The sequence below is a fragment of the Microcaecilia unicolor genome, chromosome 5 (assembly GCF_901765095.1).
Source record: "Microcaecilia unicolor chromosome 5, aMicUni1.1, whole genome shotgun sequence".
Lineage (NCBI taxonomy): Eukaryota > Metazoa > Chordata > Amphibia > Gymnophiona > Siphonopidae > Microcaecilia > Microcaecilia unicolor.
The window spans coordinates 124586276-124608812 of record NC_044035.1 but is presented as its reverse complement, the minus strand read 5'-3'; the positions used below and the strand labels follow the sequence as shown (position 1 = coordinate 124608812).

At 46.3% G+C, this 22537-nt stretch overlaps 1 protein-coding gene across 1 annotated transcript in view; it reads right to left on the bottom strand.

The window, feature by feature from the left end:
* Positions 1–22537, bottom strand: part of RET (ret proto-oncogene) — a 157425-nt gene that overhangs the window by 5555 nt on the left and 129333 nt on the right. The window contains exon 18 of the mRNA XM_030204979.1: positions 20706–20805. Within this exon, the coding sequence (XP_030060839.1) occupies positions 20706–20805 (100 nt within the window). The remainder of the gene's footprint in view (positions 1–20705; positions 20806–22537) is intronic.

The window sequence follows — 22537 nt, the reverse complement described above, 5'->3', positions numbered from 1 at the left end:
TGAGGGCTAGGGGAAGTACAAGAGGGTGTACTCTTCATCTTCCATTCAGTCACGGTCCTCCAACACACATATGCTTCCCCCAAATATTGTGTATCCATAGAACCCCCTGGCCCTCCCCCAGCAGTGGATGCAGAGCTAGGACATTTCCCTATAAAACTCACCATGCAAAAATGTTTGTTTCTAGTGTTATCTCAATAACAAGGCATATTGTATAGTATAAAAATCTATCAAACAAAAAGTCACTCAGAACCTAGAGCAACTCTATTATGCCAGCACTAACATCCAAAACAAGGATCCTACCTATGATATTTTAGGGCCCTAAATATTTCAGTGGGGTTCTAAAGTATGAATACATCTATCAAGAAAACTGAACAAGCCAAATTACTACAGAATATTACATAGAAAATTCATGCTAACAATACTTTGGTCACACACAAAGAACACAAATGGCAAATACAGAATAAGTGACCGCAAACCATAAACAATTTCAATGGAAATCCCAAGAGGCCAAACCTTGCATGTAGTACAGCACCAGAGAAATGGATGCATTTTTCCTACACTGTGCAAATATAATGATACCGCATGCCACAGGGGGTGCTAGGGATTACGACTAGGCCAACTGCACTTGGCCCCCTGGCCAGAGAGAACTACAGGACAGCTGGAAGCTGAAGAAGGTACAGCCTAGTAGTAAGCTTTGGGGTCCTCTCCCAAATTTCTGCCCTGGGCCCCAGCCATATTTAGCACCAGCTCTGGCAGGATGTACGTTTCAAATCTGACATATTCTAAACACAAAATGGAAAAATAAAATTGTTTTTTTTACCTTTTGTTGTCTGGTCATTTTATTTTTCAAATCATGTTGACCCAGATTCTGGTTTCTGCTATCCCTCTGTCTTATCTTAACTCACTCACCAAGGTCTCCTGTCCATTTGACATTTCTACCATCTCCATGTCCACTATCCATCTTCTTCCATCACTGTGCCTCTGTCCCTGTATTTCCCTGTCCAGCTTCTCCCCTCTTTTCCTCCCCCAGGCCAATATATCTCTTTCCTCCCCAACCCTACCTTTCCAAATCCAGCTTCTCTCCCTCTCTCCCCTCTTTCCAGCATCTGGTTTGCTTGCTTGATTGTCTGCCTGTCCACCCTCTCTCCCACTGTGAGGCCTGGCATCTCTGTTTCCCTCCCCCCTTGTGCTGTTCCAGGAGCTCTATCCCTTCCATCCAGCCCCCTCCTCCTCTTCCTCCCACGTCCAACAGCTCTCTCCCTTCAATCCAGCCCCCTCTTTCTCTTCCTCCCAGACGTCCAGCAGCTTTCTCCCTTCCCTCCAGCCCTTTCCTCCTCCTCCTCCTCTTCTTCCCACATCTAGCAGCTCCCTCCGTTCCTTCCAGCCCCCTCGTCTTCCTCCCACATCGATTAGCTCTCTCCTTTTCCTCCAACCTCTTGTTGCCTTTCCTCCCACAGTTCCAGCTGTCCGAGAGTGTTGACTCTTCCTGCCTGGCCACGTTGCTGCACTTCCACTTTCATTTTCAGCTGTTGCTGCTAGCAGCGATTCACAGTTCACACAGGCACTTCAGAGCAGCCTGCCGCATCTTGACCTCTCTGATAGAATTTCCTATTTATGCGAGTGCCAGACACAGCAGAGAGAAGGTCACCCTAGAATGCCTGTGTGAATCGCTAACAGCAATGGGCCAATAAATGAAAGCTGCAGGCTCCGCAGCAGCTGCGGGGCAGAGGGGAGCAGAACAACTACGATGACGAGCTGCGCGGCTGCGATGTGACCTGCAACTGCTTCCCTGCTGAGCGGACTGCCGACCCAAGTCTGCCACTGTACCTCTGCACTGCAAGGTCGAAAGGTAGGCGGGCTGGATATCAGCTGAGCACAGGTGCCGTCTCTGCCGCGGTGGTACATTAGGCTGCTGCAGTCAGTGCAGTGTGTCGTGTGTGCGCTTGGGTGGTGGGCGGGCCTGAGCCTAAATTGGGTACCCGTAGCTTCGCCCCTGTACTAGGGATCTACCAGCACTATTTTCACCACAGACCCGAAGGAACAAACACAACTGGGGATCACTCCTGCCCAAGTACCTAGACAAACAGAGAAAATCCCAGTAGGTCATGGGTAGGTCTTTGGGGGAAGGGGGGTTCTGAGAGGTGTCTTCAGGGGTGAGTCTTGCTGGCAGCTCTGTGAGTGTCTTCCAGATGGTGGGGATACAGTTCAGGTCCATGGGTCTATTCTGGGAGGAGGGGGTCTATTCTTGGAGAGGGTAGAGGTATCTTAGGAGGTATAGCTAGGTGGGGCACAAAGGGATAGATTTTAAAGGAAATGGCACCTATGCACACCGTTCCCTCTAAGCTGCATGTCCACACACCTGCAGCAGTTTCTTCAGAACCTGCCTCATTTCCCTCCCACCACTGCTGCTTTAGTCCAGTGGTAATAGCAGCAAAACAAAGTACAGCTATTGTGGGGCTGCACTATGCAGATTCACAGCTGCCTCTCCCTTCCCCAGAAAAGGAAATTATGTCAGAGCTGGAGGGGCAGGGACTAGCAGCTTCAAAACTGCATAGTTTGTCCCCACGATAGCTGTACTTTGATTTGCTGTTGCTGGTCTGCAGTAGTAGCAGCATGGGGGTGTCTGAGGGAGGAGAAGGGAGAGAGGTCAGATGATGGAAGAGGGCAGAGGGAACAGGTGCTGGATGGGAGGGTCAGAGAAAGACACTGGATGGAAGGAGGGAGAGAGGGAAGGGACCGGTGCTGGCTGGATGGAAGGAGGGAGAGGAGACAGACACTGGATGGTCAGAGAGAGGAGGGAGGAGGGAGGGCAAGAAGGAACATGTGCTATATGGAAGGAGGGAAAGAGGGGGGACCAACACTGGAAGGGTCAGTTAGAAGGGAGAAGCGCTGGAAGGAAGTCAGTGAGATGGGTTAGAGAGGGGACAGATGGTGAAAGGAAGGTGGGAGAGAAGGGACAGACTCTGGAAGATAGGGTGAGAGAAGAGGCAGATGCTGGTTGGAATGCTGGAGAGAGAGGGGGCAGACAGTGGATGGAAGGGGAAAGAGAAAGAGAGCACATGCTGGATGTAAGTAGGAGAGGGGAGCACACGCTGGACAGAAGGGGGGGAGAGAGGGGGCAGACATTGGATGGATGGGGAGAGAAGGGCAGATGCTGGATGGAAGGGGATAGGTCTCTAAAGAGGAGTGAAGGCAAATGATGCTAGATTAAGTAGGAAGGAAAAATGAATTTTGGAGGATGCTGGATGGAGGTGAGTAGGAAGACGGGAGATGCTGGACAATAGGGAATAAAAAAACAAACGGGGGTACTGGACATTGCACAGGGATGAGGAGTGAGAAGGGGTATGCTGGACATGGGAGAAGTAGGGATATAGGGGAGATGCTGACATGGAAAGGAGAGAGGGACACAGAGGAATGCTGGATACAAGGAGGGTGTAGGGTGTCAGGGAGAGATGCTGTATGGAGGTGAGGGAAAGAGGACATCCTGGATAGAGGAGATGAGGGAAAATGAGAGAGAAGATACTGGTCAGGGGAGTGAAAATTGAAAGACAATTACAGAAGGGAGGAAAGAGAAGGTGCTGGAAGAGAGGGGCAAAAAAAATAATAGAATGAAGAATGGGAGGGCTGGAGTAAGGGAGATGAAAAGCTGTAGGCAGACATGGTTAAAAATAAAAAGGAGGATTGAAGACAAATGAAGTAAAGCTGAAAGGAAAAGATCAAAGTCAAAGGTGGATATAGGAGAGGAAGTGAAGAAGACAGAGAAGAAGTGGCAGATGGACTGGAGATATGTGAAGAAAGTTAAGAAAAGTCAAATGAAAGCAGAAACCGGAGACTGGGACAAACATGATGGGAAAAAACAAAACAACCAGACAACAAAGGTAGAAAGAAGAATTTTATTTTTAATTCACTGAATGGAAAATGTCAGTACAGTAAGTTTACACTCCTTACCTTATATTTTGCAGAGTGGAGGGTGCTGTTTCTATTTCTATTTCTCTACTGTTGCACTGCATGCAGTGTGGCTTCTTGGGTTTTAAGTTTAAGTTTTGTCTACGTATTCATATTTTAACTTTGTGGTCACTTAAGTTATTCTGTACCTGGCAAGGGTCTATTTGTGTTCAGTGTTTGTGACTGAGGCCAAGTACTCTGTTTGCATGAAGTTTCTATTTAAGCATCTGTAAGAATCCAACTTGTTCAGTTTCCCAATAGGCATATTGATGTTCTAGTTTCCATTACAGTATTTCCTGTGTTGCATTTTTCTAGATATGATCTTTGTTGTGTTACTTCTGTAAATTAGTGGTGTTATGGTATAGTAGATTATATAGGTTCTGAGTGACTTTTGTAGGCCTTGTGTTACTGTACAGTTGAGTCTCTCCAATCCAACCATCTGGTTTAGCAATAAAACCCCAACAATGTCATCATGGCTTTTTTCTCCACTTTCCTGGTGTCTCGTTCACTGGAGGAGCAGCACCTATTTCTGTTTGGCTTTGCTACTGAGACCCTGCTTTCATGGCAGCATTTGAAATGCACATTTTCTATGAATTTTCAGTATAGTCCATATAATCTGACTTTTCACTTATCCAACAGTGGATCATCTGTTTACGTCAGATAACAGAGACTCTACTGTACTTCACAATATGCTTGCGGCTACATACTTTGTTGTCTGTTCCTTGGCAGAGTATAGGAGCATTCCTGCTGCTGGTGTCACCAGGCTCGTGGCTAAAGAGTGGAGTGCTGGTGTTGCTGAAACACAGAAGAAGGGCCAGTGCCGGTGGCACTAGTGCTGCACTCTTCAGTCATGATCATGACAACACAAGCAGCACAAGCACTCCTGGTTGACAGAATATGAATTGCAGCTAAGTGCTAAAGAGCCAGCGTGAAGTGAGGATGCTCTAAGTTACAGTGTGAATGGTAATTGACTGCAAATATTTTGCTTCATAGTTCAGGAAAAATTCAGTGAAAGATGTTATGGCAATTCATAACATTGTGTTACTGAGTAACATACTTAGAAGATTATTAGCTAACTGATCGTGATAAAAATATCATCAATTTTTCTAACATGTAATGCCTTGCTCCACTACCATACATATGCTCGTACTATTTCCTGTGTTTTACAACCTGACTTCTGCTAGTCCAGTTGTGTGATCACTGCTGGCACCTATTTTACAAAAGTCTGCTCACCCTGACATTAAAACCTAGCTATGCCTCTGTTCCACGCACCGTATCCTTTAACAGTGTTCCCTTTAAAATGATCCTGTGGACTTCCGGTTGGGTCATGGAGGAATGAGGACATGAGGGTTCACTGTTCTAGAGTGACCGCTATAATCTGCATTATAAAGCCTTCTGCCACCCCCCCCCCCCTCGGGATTTGACAAAGCAAAGCTGTTGGGTGAGTCGGAGACAGACTAGAGCGCTCTGGGGCCAATTACGAGGCACAGATGACGACTAAAAGTGCGAGGAGAGAGGTTAAAGAGAAAAGCCGAATGCAAGAGACAAAGATGGTGGACGCAGGCATACCGCCTTTGCTGACGCCGTCGCCAAGCTCAGTATGGACAGCAGAAATCACAGCCGAAGTGACAATGGCTGTGGAACAAACTCTTGGTAGGAAGCTGCAGTTAATTTTAGATAAGCTGGATGGCATGGAAGAACGTTATACGACCTTGGCGGCAGAGTTACAGACAGTCCAGCAGAGGGTGGAGAACATCGAGGACACCATGCAGCAGGTATCGGCGGAGCAACTGTGGCTCATATCATGCATTTCAGAGCTCGAAATGAAAGTAGAAGACCTAGAAAATAGGTCTTGCCGCAATAATCTGCGCTTGGTCAGTATACCCGAAACCCTCCTTGAAAGAGACCTCCGCACGTTTTTGGAATCGTGGCTTCCATAAGTGCTGCAGCTGAAAGACCAGGATGGTCCCCTTCGGGTGGAGAGACAGCTCATAGAATGGGGCAACGAAAAGAAGGGGATACTAGGCCCCGAGTAGTAATCTTTAAAGTGTTAAACTATGTGCATAAGGTGGCGATACTGCAGGCCCTGAGAGTGGGAACGCAGATGGAGTATCAGGACGTGTGAGTGTTGTGATTCCAGGACTATTCCGCTAAGGTATCAGGGGCCCGCAGAGCATTTGCCCCGCTGTGCTCCAAGCTGTTTGGTATGAAAATTTGTTTCAGCCTTCTCTACCCAGCTAAACTTAAAATCATGGACAATGGGCAAGTTCGTCTGTTTAACACAGTTGCTGAAGCTCGGCCATATGTGGAAGGATTACAGGCAGCTTGAAGGAAGCGTGGACCTACAGTTCTTACGAATGGATCATATGTGGCTTAGTGCGCAATTGGGAATTATTCTCTGGTTAAGCCTGGTTTGACTCTGTCATCAACAAGTGGGCAAGAGCACGTGGAGTAGTGCGTTTCACCCGTAGGTGAAGCCATGGAAGACTTGCCCGGCAGCAGAATGATATTTTTTTCTTTTCTTTTCTTTTCTTCTCTCTAATATTTACTCAGGACTGCTGGATCGTATGCTTGATTGACTGTGATAGTCCAGACAATGAGGGGCAGTATATGTACTGTTGTTCAGATCCTTCCGGAAAAGCAGCTGCCAGGCTGGTGGGCATGTGGAGGATGTTTACACACTCTATCCCTGGAGGCTTGTGGGCTCCCGGGGGTTTGGGCAGCTGCGCAATTGCCTCAAGCCTGGTAGTGCGAGAATGAATGGGACTTAATATGGGAGGAAGAGGAGAACATTTGTTTTTGTGTGTGCCAGCAAGAGGATGCCTGAAGCATATTTACAGGGGGCATTTAAAGAGTGTCTGGAGGGGGGAGGAGGGACAAGGACAACATCTTTCATAGGATAGTGGTTACTCTGGGCTTCACGTATGGAAGTGGTGAGAGTTGGGATAAGGGAAGGGGGATGAGGGGTGGGAGGGTTATGTTGGGTGTAGGGGAAGTAGGGGGAGGGAAAAGGGGGGAGTGGTGCCTGGTGACTCGCGTGGAGACCCTCGGCGGAGGCAGCAGTTTATATTTGGCAGTTTACAGGCCTTTTGGGGGGGGGGGGGTGTTGGCTGGGGCGCTCCAACAGTGGGTTACATGTGCGGATATTGGGACCCGGTGTAACAGGCCAGAGTATACCCCCCGCCCAGACTATACCCGGGGTTAAAGTGGCCTAGGCCAGAGTATACCCCGGGTATATTCTAGCCTAGACCAGTTTAATCCCGGGGTATACTCTGGCCTAGGCCACTTTATACCCCCTCAGGCCAGATTATACCCCGGGAATATAAATTGGGGGCTAGGCCAATTCATACTCCCTGTAAAACAATATAATGCAATTGTAATATAATGTTCAACAAATTTGACTGTTCATAATATAATAAAAGTAGCCTAGGCCAGAATATACCCCTCCAGGCCAGAATATACCATCTGTGCTGCTTCCTCTAACACTTTCTCAGCCTGTCTCTGATTGGTTGCTTCCTCTAACACTTTCTCAGCCTATCTCTGATTGGTTGAGAAGCTGCTTCCTCTGTTGTCACTTCCCTGGTTTTCTCACCCTGTCTCTAATTGGTTGAAAAGTGCAGATCTCTTTTTATCATCCTCATACACACAGCTGCATCTTTTAACACCAAACTCTTTACTTTACCATTGTTGACAACCATGGAAGACCAACTGTATAACCAACTTTTGACATTCTACACTGCAGCACAACAAAAGTACCCCCTATGGATCTACGATCTACCTCCAAAGAAACGTCTAAATGCCAAGACCCAGTTCAGATAAACAGATAAGCCATATCGAGCAGACAGAGGGATTCTTTTCCATGGGGAAAAGGAGGTTCTAACTAAAAGACAACTGCCAAATATCCTTAAGGCCTGTCATGACAACCCAATTTCTGGTGGCCATTTTGGCAGAGATAAAACATTAGCCAAAATCTCTGTCCGTTATTACTGGAAGGGAATGAAGAACGACATTCACCAACATGTCAAAGCCTGTCAAAAATGTTTTGTTACAAATCCCAAAATCAGCAAGGAGGCTCCACCACTCAACAGTATACCAGTGCCTGGAAAAGTATGGAGCTTAGTCGGGATTGATATGATGGGTCCTCTTCAGGAAACATCGAATGGCAACAAATATATCGTTGCTGCCACTGATCATTTCTCAAAGTGGACTGAAGCTACAGCTGTTCCAGATAAGAGTGCCAAGTCAGTAGCAAATTTTTTGTACTCCGTTATTTGCCGCCTTGGCTGTATGGACACTGTCATAAGTGACCAGGGACGAGAGTTTGTGAACTCGATTATCGACAACCTGATGGAGCATTTTCAAACAGATCACCGCATTTCATCTGCCTACCACCCACAAACAAATGGCCAGCAGGAACGTGACAATCGAACACTCAAGGAATCTCTCAGTAAGCTTGTCAATGAACAAGGAAACAACTGGGACCAGTTCATCCCTGGTGTTTTGTTTGCCTATCACACATCTGTGCATGCCTCAACCAAGTGCACTCCATTTGAGGTCATGTATGGACGGAAGGCCAAGCTTCCTATGGACCTCAATCCCTCAGAATATGACACTATGGACACCATGCCCCTTTCAGATGATGCCAACCCTGATGTGCTAAATACACTGACAACCATTCATAAAAAGCTCTGCTCAACTGTCAGTACCAACATTCACTCTGCCTAGGAACACCAGAAGCATGCCTTTGACCATTGACACAACAGCCAAAAAGAAATCACTGCTGGAACCATCGTTTACATCAAGAATAAGCAACGTATTCATTGCATGGGTTCAAAGATGGAACCACGCTGGATTGGACCCTACTTTGTTGTGGAATCCTTGACCAAGGGATGAGTAAAACTTAAGAACAATAAGACTGGCAAGATACTGAAGAACACCTACTATGCCAGCAACCTTAAGATTTACCAGGATGAAGAGACTACTCCACCACCTCAGTCCTCTGATGATTGTCTCAGTGACTCTGCTGCACAGAAATATAAGCAAACCAAGACTTTCAACCCACTACCAAGTTCAGAAAGAAAGTATCTTAGCACAACTCTTGGCCTTACATTTGGTAAGGTTGTGTATTGTGGATGCACAAGGGACCTTGGACAACCACGGCATACATATAAAACCAAAGGTGATGGCAACTGCTACTTCCAGGCCATCAGCTACTTTCTGACAGGAACAGAGGACAACCACTCCCTGCTCAGAAATAAAGTCATCCACCACATGAAAAATGACTTGAGAAGAAAACTACAGGACTACTTGAACCAAAAGGTGAATGAATATGTGAACATCTCTGGCATCTCCCGTGATGGAGTATGGGCAACTGATGCAGAGATCATGGCCACAGCAAATCTGCTGAGTTGTGACATTGTCATCCACACAAAAGTTGGTGACTCCATGGATTGGTTGACTTATCCCGCAAGTTTCAATCTGCAGTCAACAACAGAACACACACTTTATCTTGAAAACAAGCATGATCATTTTGATGTTGTTATCAGTGTTTAACTTTGAACGTTTATATTAAAGTGAGGAGCTCCTAGTCTTAGAAGATGAAGTTTCAGGACCTAGGGCAGGATATACCCCAAGGCAAAAGTGGGTATATTCTTCCCTGAGGGGTTCATTTTGATGGTGTTATCAGTGTTTAACTTTGAATGTTTATATTAAAGTGAGGAGCTCCTAGTCTTAGAAGATGAAGTTTCAGGACGTTATGACTTTTATTATATTATGAACAGTCAAATTAATTAAACATTATGTTACTAGGTATAAATTGGCCTAGGCTGTACCCCCTAGGGCAGGATATACCCCAAGGCAAAAATGGGTATATTCTTCCCTGGGGGGGTATATTCTGGCCTAGGCTACTTTATCCCTCTAGGCATAGATAGTGTATTCTGCCCTGGAGGGATATATTCTATTCTGCCCTGGAGGGGTATATTCTGGCCTAGGCCAGAGTAAACTCCGGGGTATATTCTGGCCTAGGCCAGAGTAAACTCAGGGGTATATTCTGGCCTAGGGGGATATAGTCTGGCCTTTAGGCCAGTTTATCCCCTGGGGTATACTCTGGCCTAGGCCACTTTAACCCCGGGTATAGTCTGGGCAGGGGGTTAATGTCGCCTGTTACACCAGAATGAGCCTTTACCGCTTGGGCCCATTACATAGAATATGGCTAATATGAAAATACTCTCTCCTGGAATGTGGGGGGAATCCACTGTCTGATCAAAAGACAAAAAATTCTAAAGCCCCTCAATGATCGAGGGGCCTCTGTTGCTTTCTTACAGGAGATTCACCTATCAGCTTTAGAGCATGCCAAGTTAAAAAGGTGGTGGGTGGGGGAGATCTTCGGAGCTCCGGCAGTGGGGAGGCGAGGAGGGATGGTGATCCTGATCCGAAAGGGGCTACAATTGGAGACAAAACAGGTGTATGCTGACCCTGCGGGGCATTTTGTTTTGGCATCAGTGGTGTTGGAAAGGCAGCCTTGGCTACTGTGTAATATCTATGCTCCGAACACCTTTGAGAAGGCATTCTATGGGCAGCTAATTTGTAAAATACACAATATGGGTGAGGTGTTGATCCTACCATTAAGGAGGGGACCTTAATGAAGTGGCGTATCCCTTATTAGATCGATCACAGCCAAGAGGGAGAGAATTAACCAGATCCCAGGGGGGAATTTCAATGTTATGCTCGGCCCTAGACTTGCTAGATGTGGGAGGGCACTTCATCTTTTGGAAAAAGACTATACACACTTATCGCGAGCACATGCCACAATGTCCAGAATAGATTATGTATTACTCTCAAGGGATTGTTTGTCGTATGTAGAGACGGTAAAGTTGGGGCCTATAATGATCTCGGATCATGCCTGGGTGGAGTTCTGTCTGCAGACCAGAGATGATACCCCCCGGGGAGACTCTTGGAGGTTTCCCACTTTTTTGTACAAGGATGCTCGCTTCCAGTCCTTCCTAGAATCTAAATGGCAAGAGTACAAGACCAGCAATGCGGAACATAGGGGGGACTCGGTTCTCTTTTGGGAGGCGGCGAAGGCAGTTCTCCAGGGAGAGGTGATATCATATGTTAGTTTTCAGTGGTAGGTCTGACACCGCGAGGTGTTGCACATGGAGAGACGGGTAACCTCTCTTCGTCAGCAATATGGGAGAAGTCACTCCGTAGGAGTAAGGAAATTGTTGTTGGAGGGCCAACAGGCATTAAACGAGTTATTGCATAGGCGAGCAGTGAAGTCCCAAGAACATTACAAATATAAACTGTACAGATTCTCAAACAAAAATGGTAGACTCTTGGCCAGGTTGGTACATGGGAATTCGGGGTCAGGCAAGATAGCCGCATTGCGAGATGCAGCAGGAAGCCTGGCGCATAGTGATGATAAGATTAATGCAGTTTTGAAGGAGTTTTTTGGTCATCTCTATGGGCCGCAGATGTCAGTGCCTCTGGAGGGGGAGGTTTATTTGTCAAGCCTGGATCTACCAGAGGTGATGGGTCAGAATTTGGCAGAGCTTAATGAACCTATTACGGCGGAGGAGGTGGAGTGGGTGATTGGTCAGAGTCCTTTGGGAAAGGTGCCAGGGCCCGATGGGTGGCGTAATGAGTTTTATAAGCTTTTACATCTTGAAGTGGGGTCGATACTGGCGGAAGTGTTCAATGACTCCATACAGAAAGGACAGTTGCCCAAACATATAAACACGGCCCAAATTATTGTCGTTCCTAAGCCGGGTAAGCCGCTTGATCAAGCGGATTCATACCGTCCTATATCCTTGTTGAACATGGAAACTAAATATATGGCCAAGATTCTGGCAAATAGGCTGGCAAAAGTGTTGCCATCACTGATCCTGGAGCCGCAGGTAGGGTTCACCTGTGGGAGATTGGTGGCGAAGAACATGAGGCGAATTTTGGCTGCGCTGGAAAGGGTGTGTTTGGAGGATATCCCCGCTCTATTGATCAGTTTTGATGCTGAAAAGGCTTTCGGGTGGAGTGGGGATATCTCTTCGATGTGCTGAGAGCATATGGTATCAGTGTTTTGTTTTTTTTTAGCAGGCCATCCAAATATTGTATAGGGATCCAAGGGCGCAAGTGTTTGCAAATGGGGTTTTCTCTGACTGGTTCCCAATCACTAGGGGAACCAGGCAGGGATGCCCTTTGTCCTCGTTGTTGTTTGTGTTGTCTTTGGACCTGTTACTTAGGGAGATACAATGAAACGCAGGGATTAGGGAAGTGAAGATTGGAGAGCAGACTTTCAAATCAGCAGCATTTGTAGATGATCTTTTACTGCGTATTTTGGATCCGGAGTTCTTATTACCCCACCTAATGGAAAGCTTGGAGGAATATGGTGACTTCTCTGGCTTCAAGATTAACCTAGCCAAGTCAGAGGCATAGGCCAGTTCAGAGAAGGTCAGGCGACTCTGAGGTAACACCTTCCCATTGAGATGGGCCCAAGACTCATTCAGATATTTGGGTATACAGCTTTCAATGAATCGTAAGCATCTATATGACCTTAATATTACCAAATTACTGGAGGATACTAGGCAGAGGCTGGCTTTTTGGATGACACTTCCCCTGACCCTCATGGGCAGGATTCAGCTCTATCGCATGATAATCTTCCCCAGATGGCTGTATGTGCTACAGTCTCTCCCTATTCACATTTTGCGTCGGGATTTGGAGTCCTTATGGAAAATACTGTTGAAATTTTGCTGGGGGGGGGGGGGAGCCCAAACTGCAGTGGAGATTCTTAGTGGGTCCGCAGACTCAAGGAGGATTGGGTATCCCAGATATGGGTAGATACAACCAGGCTTGTCTATTGAGGCACCTGCGAGACTGGCTCTTGGGTACTAACACATACACAGATGTGGACTTAGAGAGAGCATACTTCCACTCCTGGCATTTGAATTATCTGCTCCATACCCCTCATGGACGCCTGCCCAGGGAGGTTCGGGTGAGAGCATACTTTTGAGGCCATTGTGGTCTCTTTAGCATTCAGTACTTGCCTTGTGGAGGCAGGAGCCCACTAGTAGCGTATTTTTGCCATGGGGGGGGGGGGGGGGGGGGAATGCAGAGTTCTTGCCAGGTAGTGAGAGCCGGATTCTACGAAACTTGAAAGCGAAAGGGGTGCTATTGCTAGAAGACGTAGTTAGGGAGGATGGGATCCTGAAATCTGCCCAAGAACTTTTTCCTCTGGAGGAGAGGGGTCCTGCGGTGGTTCTGGCCTATCTTCAGCTATCGCATTACATGACAGCCTTACCAGCCGGCAGCCTGTCAGCAGGTTTCGGCCAGCAACTGTGGGAGTTCCTGGAGGGGGATGCACAGGGTCAGGTTTTGGTATCTTGGTTTTGTAAAGAATTGGGAAATCATTTGTCTACGACGAGCTTGCAAATGGTGGCTGACCGGTGGGAGCAGGATGTGGGTAGGTCAATTGAGGCAAAGCTATTGTTGGCAACTCTCAAAGGGGGCCCACAAATGGTGCATAGCGCAGACACTTTTCAGTCAGTTTCGTACACTTCATAGAGCATACTTCTCCCCTCAGCAGACTAGCCATGCGGGGGTAGTGGATACGGGACAATGTCAGAAATGTGGAACGATAGGGGCTTCTTTATATCATGGATTGTGGCAGTGTAGATACATAAGAGCATTTTGGTCAGATATAGCGGGATTCTTCCATTTGGTATTTGGACGCAGGGTGTCCCTCATGTTTGAAAAAGCGATTTTCTGTACATTAGGCTGGTGGAGGTCAGGAAAGTTGGGTGATAAGTTATTTTTAGGCAAAGCTTGTATTCTGGGAAAGAAATGTATTCTTAACCATTGGATTCAGGATCATCCCCCCCCCCCCCCCCCCCCCCGTGTGTGGTATTAGAGGAATAAATTACATCAATTCATGATATGGGAGTCAGAGGGTGCCCACTTGTCTCCGAAGAGGCAGCAGAGGTTTCTGGCGATCTGGGGGGCTGTTATGATCGTGGTCAAAACCCCTCTCAAACTTACCTTTTGCCTGGGGGTCAGCTTTTTAGCTGGCTTCTGTTCTGTTTTTCTGTCCTGTTTGAGCTAGCTCTCTCTCTCTCTGTGCTGGCTGCTGCCAGCATGGGGCTAATTGTCTCACTTCACTGCAGCTGTGAGTGTGGACTGAGTTGCTCTACCTCTCCCTGGGTGTACTGGCTTCTAGAGCTTCTCTGTGCTGCATTGATGTGGGTTGGGCCTCTCGGGGTTTCAATGTGTTCTGCCTGGCTCTAGGGAGAGTGGCATCATCTGGGAGGGCCTTGATAAGGAAGTGGTGTTCTTTCCTTCAGGGCATTCGCAACGTTTGCTTCTAGCTACTTGCTTTAGGTCCAGGTTAGTTTAGTGCAATGTGCACTTGTGTCTTGTGTGTTTGACTTCCCTGTTTTTCCCTTTTGTTACGGTGAGTTTGGTGGGAGCACCCTTGTTAGTAAGTGCTTAGGAAGCACCTTTTGTTGTTTGGGTATTTGGCTTTCCTGCTTGTTTCCTTGTGTCTTCCCCGCTTTTCCTCGTGACCTGTGTTTAGCTGCTATAGCTTGGTGCTTAGGAAGCACCGGGGTGAGAACCCGTGTTTAGCTGCTGCAGCATGGTGCTTAGGAAGCACCAGTGTTAGGTCTGGCGTTTGTCTTCCCTTCCTTTTCCCTTGTGGCTTCCCTGCACTTCTGTTAGTGTAGGGCTTAGGGGCACTCCTGTTAGTTTCTGTTAGGAGCACTGCTGTTAGTGGAGGGCTTAGGAGCTCTTCTGTTGGTGCCGGGCTTAGGAACACTTTTGGTCAGTTTAGGAGTTGGGCACACTTCAGTTACAGCTTGTTCTAGTCCTGGTCCCTGTGTCATCCAGAAAGTCCTGCCGGCTACTCGAACCCAGGAGCTCAACTCCTGGGGGGCTTAGTAGCTAAGTGCAGGTGAAGCTGTGTGGACCAGTCCGGTGTGCTCCAGTCCAGTGTTCCAGTCCTGTGTCCTCCAGTCCGTGGAATTCCAGTCCAGTGTTCCAGTCCGGGGATTCCAGTCCAGTGTTCCGGTCCGGGGTTCCAGTCCTGTGTCCTCCAGTCCGGGGAATTCCAGTCCAGTGTTCCAGTCCGTGTGTTCCGGCTTGCTGGGCGGTGCCTGCAGTCCCTGCCGGTGTTGGTGTGCTTGCCCAGCGTTGGTTGGTGGGTTTTGCCTGCTGCTGTCGCTCCTCGTCAGCAGCCCAAGGGCTCACGTTTGCTCCAGAGCCTGGCCCCGCGGGCTCTGAACCTGAGAACCTGAAAGGGGCTTATTTGACTAGAGTTTCTCCTGCAGCTCGGAGTCAAATTTTGAACAGATTTTCGCTGGGCTGTTGAGGGTGGCTGGGTGGGGGGGACCAAGCATTACAGGGATGGGTTGGGGATTAGGGGATAGAGAATATATTACTTGAGGGTAGGTCGGACTAGAAGGGCAAAGGTCAGGCCTACACATGTGGAACCACTGTTCTTGGGTGGGGTTAGTGTGTCTGTCCTAGTCGTCGTCGCTGTCGGGGGAGGGGCCGTCACTGCCTGGGCTGGGCCTGGCTCGCTAGCATCGCTGCAGTTAGTCGCCGGGGTCTGGGGAGGCGGGGACTCTCGGGAGCTGACGGCGGGCCCAAGCCGGGGGTGGGCGCGCGCCGGTGATGATGATTATGCGGTCGTCGAGGTGAGCAGTGGCGGTCCAGCAGAGGTCGAAGTGGAGGCACGAGCGAGCAGAGTTGAGGCGCGCCGCGCGGGGCCCCCTTAGGCGCAGGGCCCTATGCGGCCGCCTTAGTCGCCTCTGCCTAAGACCGGCCCTGACATCACAGTAAAATAATGCACTATTTTTTCATTTGTGCACATGTCAAATATGGTATGTGTTATTCCTCTAATGTATGTTAGTAATACTCCCTTGTGCATGATAATCTTTGAAGATGTCAGAAGGAACACATGATGCTGTGGCCCTCCCTAGTGAGAGAAAAACAAACTAGTTTAAAAGTGCACACTTACAGTGTGACATGGTGGCATGTTTCCCGCTCTTCTGTTCACAGACTCAGGCATGTCTTTGGGGGACCCACTGGGGAGACATACGACAGAGTGTGTCCCAGTAGGGTGGCAATGGCTATGTAGGTGGGAGGAGGGGAGGATATGAGTAGATGTTCATGTGAGTGACATTATGAGTATATTTGTATCTATGGAAAGGCTGTAGGTGTGAATGGCCCCCCAAATTACCTCCAGGCCCATGGTTTTGCTAGCAGGGGTCCCCAGAGTTGGACTAAGAAGTGATGATGATCTTGGGCCGCTAACTGCCCCACGTTTCCACCTCCCGTGACTGGGTTAGCACTAGCATCTGTAAACCCACGTTTCTACCTCCTGTCACTGGGTTAGCACTAACCTACGCGTCCTGCACCCCAGGATGTGAAACTGCTCTCCCCAGCCACACAATCACGAGCTACCTCAACCAGCAGGAACACTGCCTGCCTACATTACAACACCCCTCCAGATACCTACCTCCAACAAAGGCCACTCAGAACCACGGAGCCTTGGACCTGGTGCAACTCTAACATCTAACTGTGAGTAAACTACCTCAACCACCATCACAGCTCCCTGAATTGCGAAGATTCTGTGCCCCAAGTAAATACTTCTGAACACCTGTTGGTGAGTAAATCATCTATATCCAAAAGAAACCAGATCCAAGCCCTATCAAGCATCCTACAGTATGCGGCCACCAGGTGACCAAACTGATCTACCACCAAAATGAATACCTTCAAATTATACCTAGTAATTTACTCCTTATCACTGATCCACCTAACTCAAGCTATCCCACTCGTAGAAAGCAACATCATCCCTATACTACATCATCCCCAAAGACTGAACAGACACACGTTGCCTCATCAAACCGACAACAACCAAAACAAAGAAAGAACATCAACACGCGGACAACCTCAACAGAAGGGAAAGAACCACCATAACAAATCCACAATAACAAAGAATCAACAACTAAAAACAATCCACGTAACACCAATCATAGCTGACCCATATCAAAAAATTCAAATCGGCTACATTAACGCCAGATCCGTAGTAAACAAAACAACACTACTAACAGACTGGATCAGGTCAGAAAACCTCAACCTACTCTTCATCAATGAAACCTGGATCCAGGACCAAAAGGACCCCATAATCTTAGATCTTTGCCCCCCAGGATATAAAATCGTTCACTGGACCAGAAAGGAAAAGAAAGGCGGAGGCATAGCATTAATCTATCAATCCCAATTTACCATTGAAACCGTTGCCAAATCCATAACACCACAATTTGAAATCGCCTCAGAATCCGCAGCAAAACCCTGCTTGATCTTCTGAACTCCGTCCTGTTTTACAGACAACCAGGAAACTGGAATGAGTGCCAGACTATCTTCACTGACTTCATCTCAAATACATGAGCGACCAACTCCAACATACTAATACTAGGAGACATCAACCTTCACCTAGAAGACCCAATCTCCACTACTGCACGAGAATGCAAAGATTTCCTCCATTCATGGGACCTCACGTGGCCACAAACGCAACCTACCCATGTCAAAGGGCATACCCTGGACCTTATCTCATACAAACTACCAGCAGACCAGAACCTAACAATAACAGATATTAAATGGTCAGAACACCATGGACCGATCATCACAAACTAAACTTATCACTAAAATGGCGGAAGAAGGGCTCTTACCACACACAACAACATACAATCTACAGCACCAGAGGCCAAATAGATCCGGAAACATTCTGGCTACAGATTTACAATAACGAATGGTCTGCACAAGCAGACTCCACACACTATCTCACAAAATGGGATGAAAGATGCAGAAGCATACTAGACAAAATAGTGCCCCTATGAACAAGAATCTCACGCAGGCATAACACCATACCATGGTTTAACGATAGTCTGAAAAAACTAAAAACACAAACCAGAAACCTCGAACGAGCATGGAAACAAACAAAAGACAAACACATACTCAATGCATGGAAACAGACACAAAGAAAATACAAATACGCTAGAAGACAAACCAAAAGGACATACTACAAAACCAAAATAGGGCCGGACTACAAAGACATGAAGAAATTATACCAACTTCTGAACAAACTACTAGACACTTCAGTGGTCACTGCAACCAATACAGACATCCCATCTGCTGACAAACTCGCTAAATATTTCAATGAAAAAATCACTAACTTACGCAAAACGCTACCTCAGAACAACATTGACACCAAAAACTTCATCAATAACCTGGATCCAAACCCTGGAGAATACCCAGCTGATCAAACCTGGTCAAACTTCGCGCCCCTCACCGTTGAAACAGTCACCTAGGCAATCAAAAGGTTCTCCAGCACCCACTGCAAACTGGATACCTGCCCCAGCTACCTACTAAAATCTGCCCCTGACCGCTTCATAACAGACCTCACATCTCACCTAAACTACATACTCCAACAAGGTCTTTTCCCTGAGGAATACAGCAACATCCTATTCACCCCAATCCCTAAAGATACCAAGAAAAAGGGCAACCGAACTTGCCAACTACTGCCCAGTTGCATCTATACCACTAGTAGTTAAACTAATGGAGAGCATGGTGACCATGCAGCTTACTGACTACATGGACAAATTCTCAATCTTACACAAGTCACAATCGGGATTCCGCCCCCTTCTTAGTACTGAAACTGTGCTAGTCACTCTCCTGGCCAGATTCAAGCAGGAAATAGCTACAGGCAAAAGCATACTTCTCCTACAATTTGATATGTCGAGCACATTCAACATGGTAAATCACAATATACTACTAAGGCTTTTAGACTACTTCAGAATTGGTGGACAAATACTTAACTGGATCAAAGGTTTTCTAACCACTAGAACTTACCAAGTGAAATCAAACTTAAACATATCACCACCGTGGAAAGCAGCCTGTGGAGTACCTCAAGGATCACCACTATCACCAATACTCTTCAACATAATGATGATCCCACTGGCCAAGTCCTTAGCAAAGCAAGGCCTCAACCCCTTTATCTACGCAGACAATGTCACAATTTACATTCCCTTCAGACATGATCTAATAGAAATCAACAACGAAATCAAGCTCGGTTTGAATACCATGGATTCATGGGCAGACTCTTTCCAATTGAAACTGAATACTGAAAAAACACATTGTCTCATCCTCTCATCTCAACATAATACGTACAAACCCACAACCTTAATCACCCCAGAACACACCCTCCCTATCTCAGACAGCCTGAAAAAATTCGGCGTTACAATCGACTTCAACCTCACATTTGAAAGCCAAGTGAACTCCACAACAAATAAAATGTTCCACTCAATGTGGAAACTTAAGCGCATAAAACCTTTCTTCCTGAGGGAAATATATTACAACCTAATACAATGGTACTAAGTCACGCAGACTACTGCAACGGAATCTATGCTGGATGCAAAGAACAACTCACTAAGAAACTCCAGACCACTCAAAACACAGCAGCCAGGTTTATATTTGGCAAATCGCGGTTCGACAGTGCCACACCCCTCCGAAAAAAACTGCACGGACTTCCAATCAAAGAATGTATTACTTTCAAAATCTGTACCCCGGTCCACAAAATCATCTATGGCCAAGTCCCAGGATACATGACAGGCCTTATAGACCTCCCACCCAGAAACACAACCAGATCATCTTGAACATACCTAAACCTCCACTACCCAAACTGCAAAGGACTTAAATACAAAGCAACCTATGCATCCAGCCTCTCCTACTGTATATAAGCACACAACTATGGAATGCACTGCTAAATTTGTGAAAACAACCTACGACCATCAAAACTTCAGGAAATCACTAAAAACCTACCTGTTCAAAAAGGCATATGCCACCGACCCAACATAAATACCCACACTGCAACACAGCAAAATCAAAACTCGTAATGGACATTTTATAACCTTCCCTCTCTTTGACCCCCCTCTGTATCTGAAACACAGGTACCTTACTTGACGACAATATCACCTTGTATTTTTTTCTTTACCGGACTTGGCGTACGCTTTCACGGTATTATGTAAGCCACATTGAGCCTGCAAATAGGTGGGAAAATGTGGGATACAAATGTAACAAATAAATAAAATGCTGTTTATCAGAACAATTTTCTCTGTATTTATTTGAGCTTACAAGCAAGTCCACTGGTTTCCTGCAGCAGCTGAAGGGTACAATTGGCTGCAAAGTTTAAAAAATGTTGCAGAATAATTTTCTGACATTTTCCAGTGGTTCTGATGTACAATTGCATAAATTAGTTGATATGCATAAGAAAGACAATTTTTATAAAATATCTTTCAAACATTTTAACTTAGAACTGGATGGCATAGAGGGTACTCCAGGAACACGGAGTTACTACTAGACCATGTGGTTCTGTGTCACTAAACAGTTGTAGGGCAGGGTGGAGAGTGGGGAACTAGAGAAGGTGGTGATGAGATGATGGCAATGGAGATGAGGAGGAGAGGAAGAGAAAAGCCAATGGCTGGGTGTGGAATTTGGAGAGGGGTAGGTTCTGGGAGAGGAATAAGAGGTTATATGGAGCAAAGATACAGTAATCATTTCTGGAAGACATAGCAGGGGCTAACAGCTCTGATCTTGTGGTAGAAGGTCATGTCCACAGCAACATGGGATACTGATCCCCAAATTAGTAGTTTCAAGAATTTTGCTTGTCAATTATTCATCAACAAGAAACATGAACTGTTCAGGCCAGCAAGACTTACCCTACTCTTCACCATGAGTTTTTCCAGTTCTTTGCTGATCTCACCAAATGTTGGTCTCTTATCTGGCTCCTGTTTCCAACAGCGCAGCATCAGATTATACCTTCATGTAAGAAAAGGGAAATAGGTTTGCCAAGTTCATTATACTTAGGGCTTTTGATTTTACTTTTTAACCAATAAATACTGAAAGAACACCTCTGTTTCAAAAAAATTAAGAAAACATCCGGTCCCTTAATATACCCTCACTCCTCCCCTGGCTTACCATGTGTCCTCCACTCAGTTTTTATGCTTCTTCTGTGTTTATGACTCCCAAGTGAAACAACCATGCATATTTGATTCCACTGGAAAAGGTGCATGGCAAGATTTTAATCATATTTGATAACTTGCTTCACCAGTTATTGCACTTGACACAAAAACACCCATAAACACCAATATTTTGTACCCTCAAAGAACCCCTAAACATTTAAATTTACAAGTGAAGAACACTTTTCCAAAACTCACTCAGTTCATCAGCAACAGTTTTGAGAAAAATAGGTACAGTAGAGTCTCGATTATCTGACTTAAATGGGACCGACCGGTTGTCAGATAATTGAAAAATTGGATAATACAGAAAACACTAATCAGCAATGAAAAAATAAAAAGAAAAAACATTGTACAGCAGGACCTGTTGCCTGCTCTTTGACCTTGTTTCCATGACTGCATGGGCGGTAATGTGACACAGAGCATCAGCTGCAGGGGATCAGCCAGCAGCTACCGGAGCGACGGAGAGGGGGAGGCTGCATGAGGGGAGGCAGAGCGCATGAGTCCAGACAAGGAAAGAAAACTGTAATCATAAAAGAACACAAGATCTGCCTTCAGTAAACCTGGGCTCTGAAGTGCCGACATGGCCGGGCAGCAGCTCAACCCTCGACAATAGAGAAGGGTTGATGCATTCTCAAGCTCCTTGGTTTTTCTTTCTTTCCTTCCATCTTTCCCTTTTTTTTAAAGGCATTTGAGCACAAATGCAGTGATGACATCACCAGGTGGGTGGTCTGTTGGATATGCCAGATTATCGGATCAGCGAAAGTCGGATAATCCAGACTGTACTGTAGTGGTTTTTGGACTGAGCAAGTTTTGCGTACAGTATTTAACATAAAGTCATTAAATAGTGAATTTTGGCACAGGAATAAGCTATGGTAAATAAATCTTGCCTTGATGAATGAAATGAATCACATAAGTCAAAACTGATTAAAAAAATAGACTGAGTTTTGGAAACGGGGATGGGACTTGATATACCACCTTTCTGTGGTTACAATCAAAGCAGTTTACATGTTATTTACAGGTACTTATTTGTACCTGGGGCAATGGAGGTTAAGTGATTTGCCAGAGTCACAAGGAGCTGCAGTGGAAATCAAACCCAGTTTCCCAGGTTCTCAAGCTGCTACACTAATCATCAGGCTACTCCTCCACTCTTTAATTTATAAACCTCTAAGAACAAGAGTTCTAATTATACTTTATATCTACTAATGGTAATGTTTTGCCACAGAAACATACATTTTGGAGGCATCTCTGTGTAGGCACCTGGAACTCAGGTGATTACATTCTGTTACAGAATACTAGGGTAATGTGGTATCGGTATGCCTGAACAGAGGGGGGGGGGGGGGGGGGGGGGAGATAGGCTCTTTCCAAACAATGGAGAAGACGTATGATTGTAAATAAAAAGTAATGTTTATTACAACAACTTGAGTCAAGTTGTTGTAATAAACATTACTTTTTATTTACAATCATAAGTCTTCTCCGTTGTTTGGAAAGAGCCTATCTCCCCCCCCCCCCCCCCCCCCCCCCCCCCCCCCCCC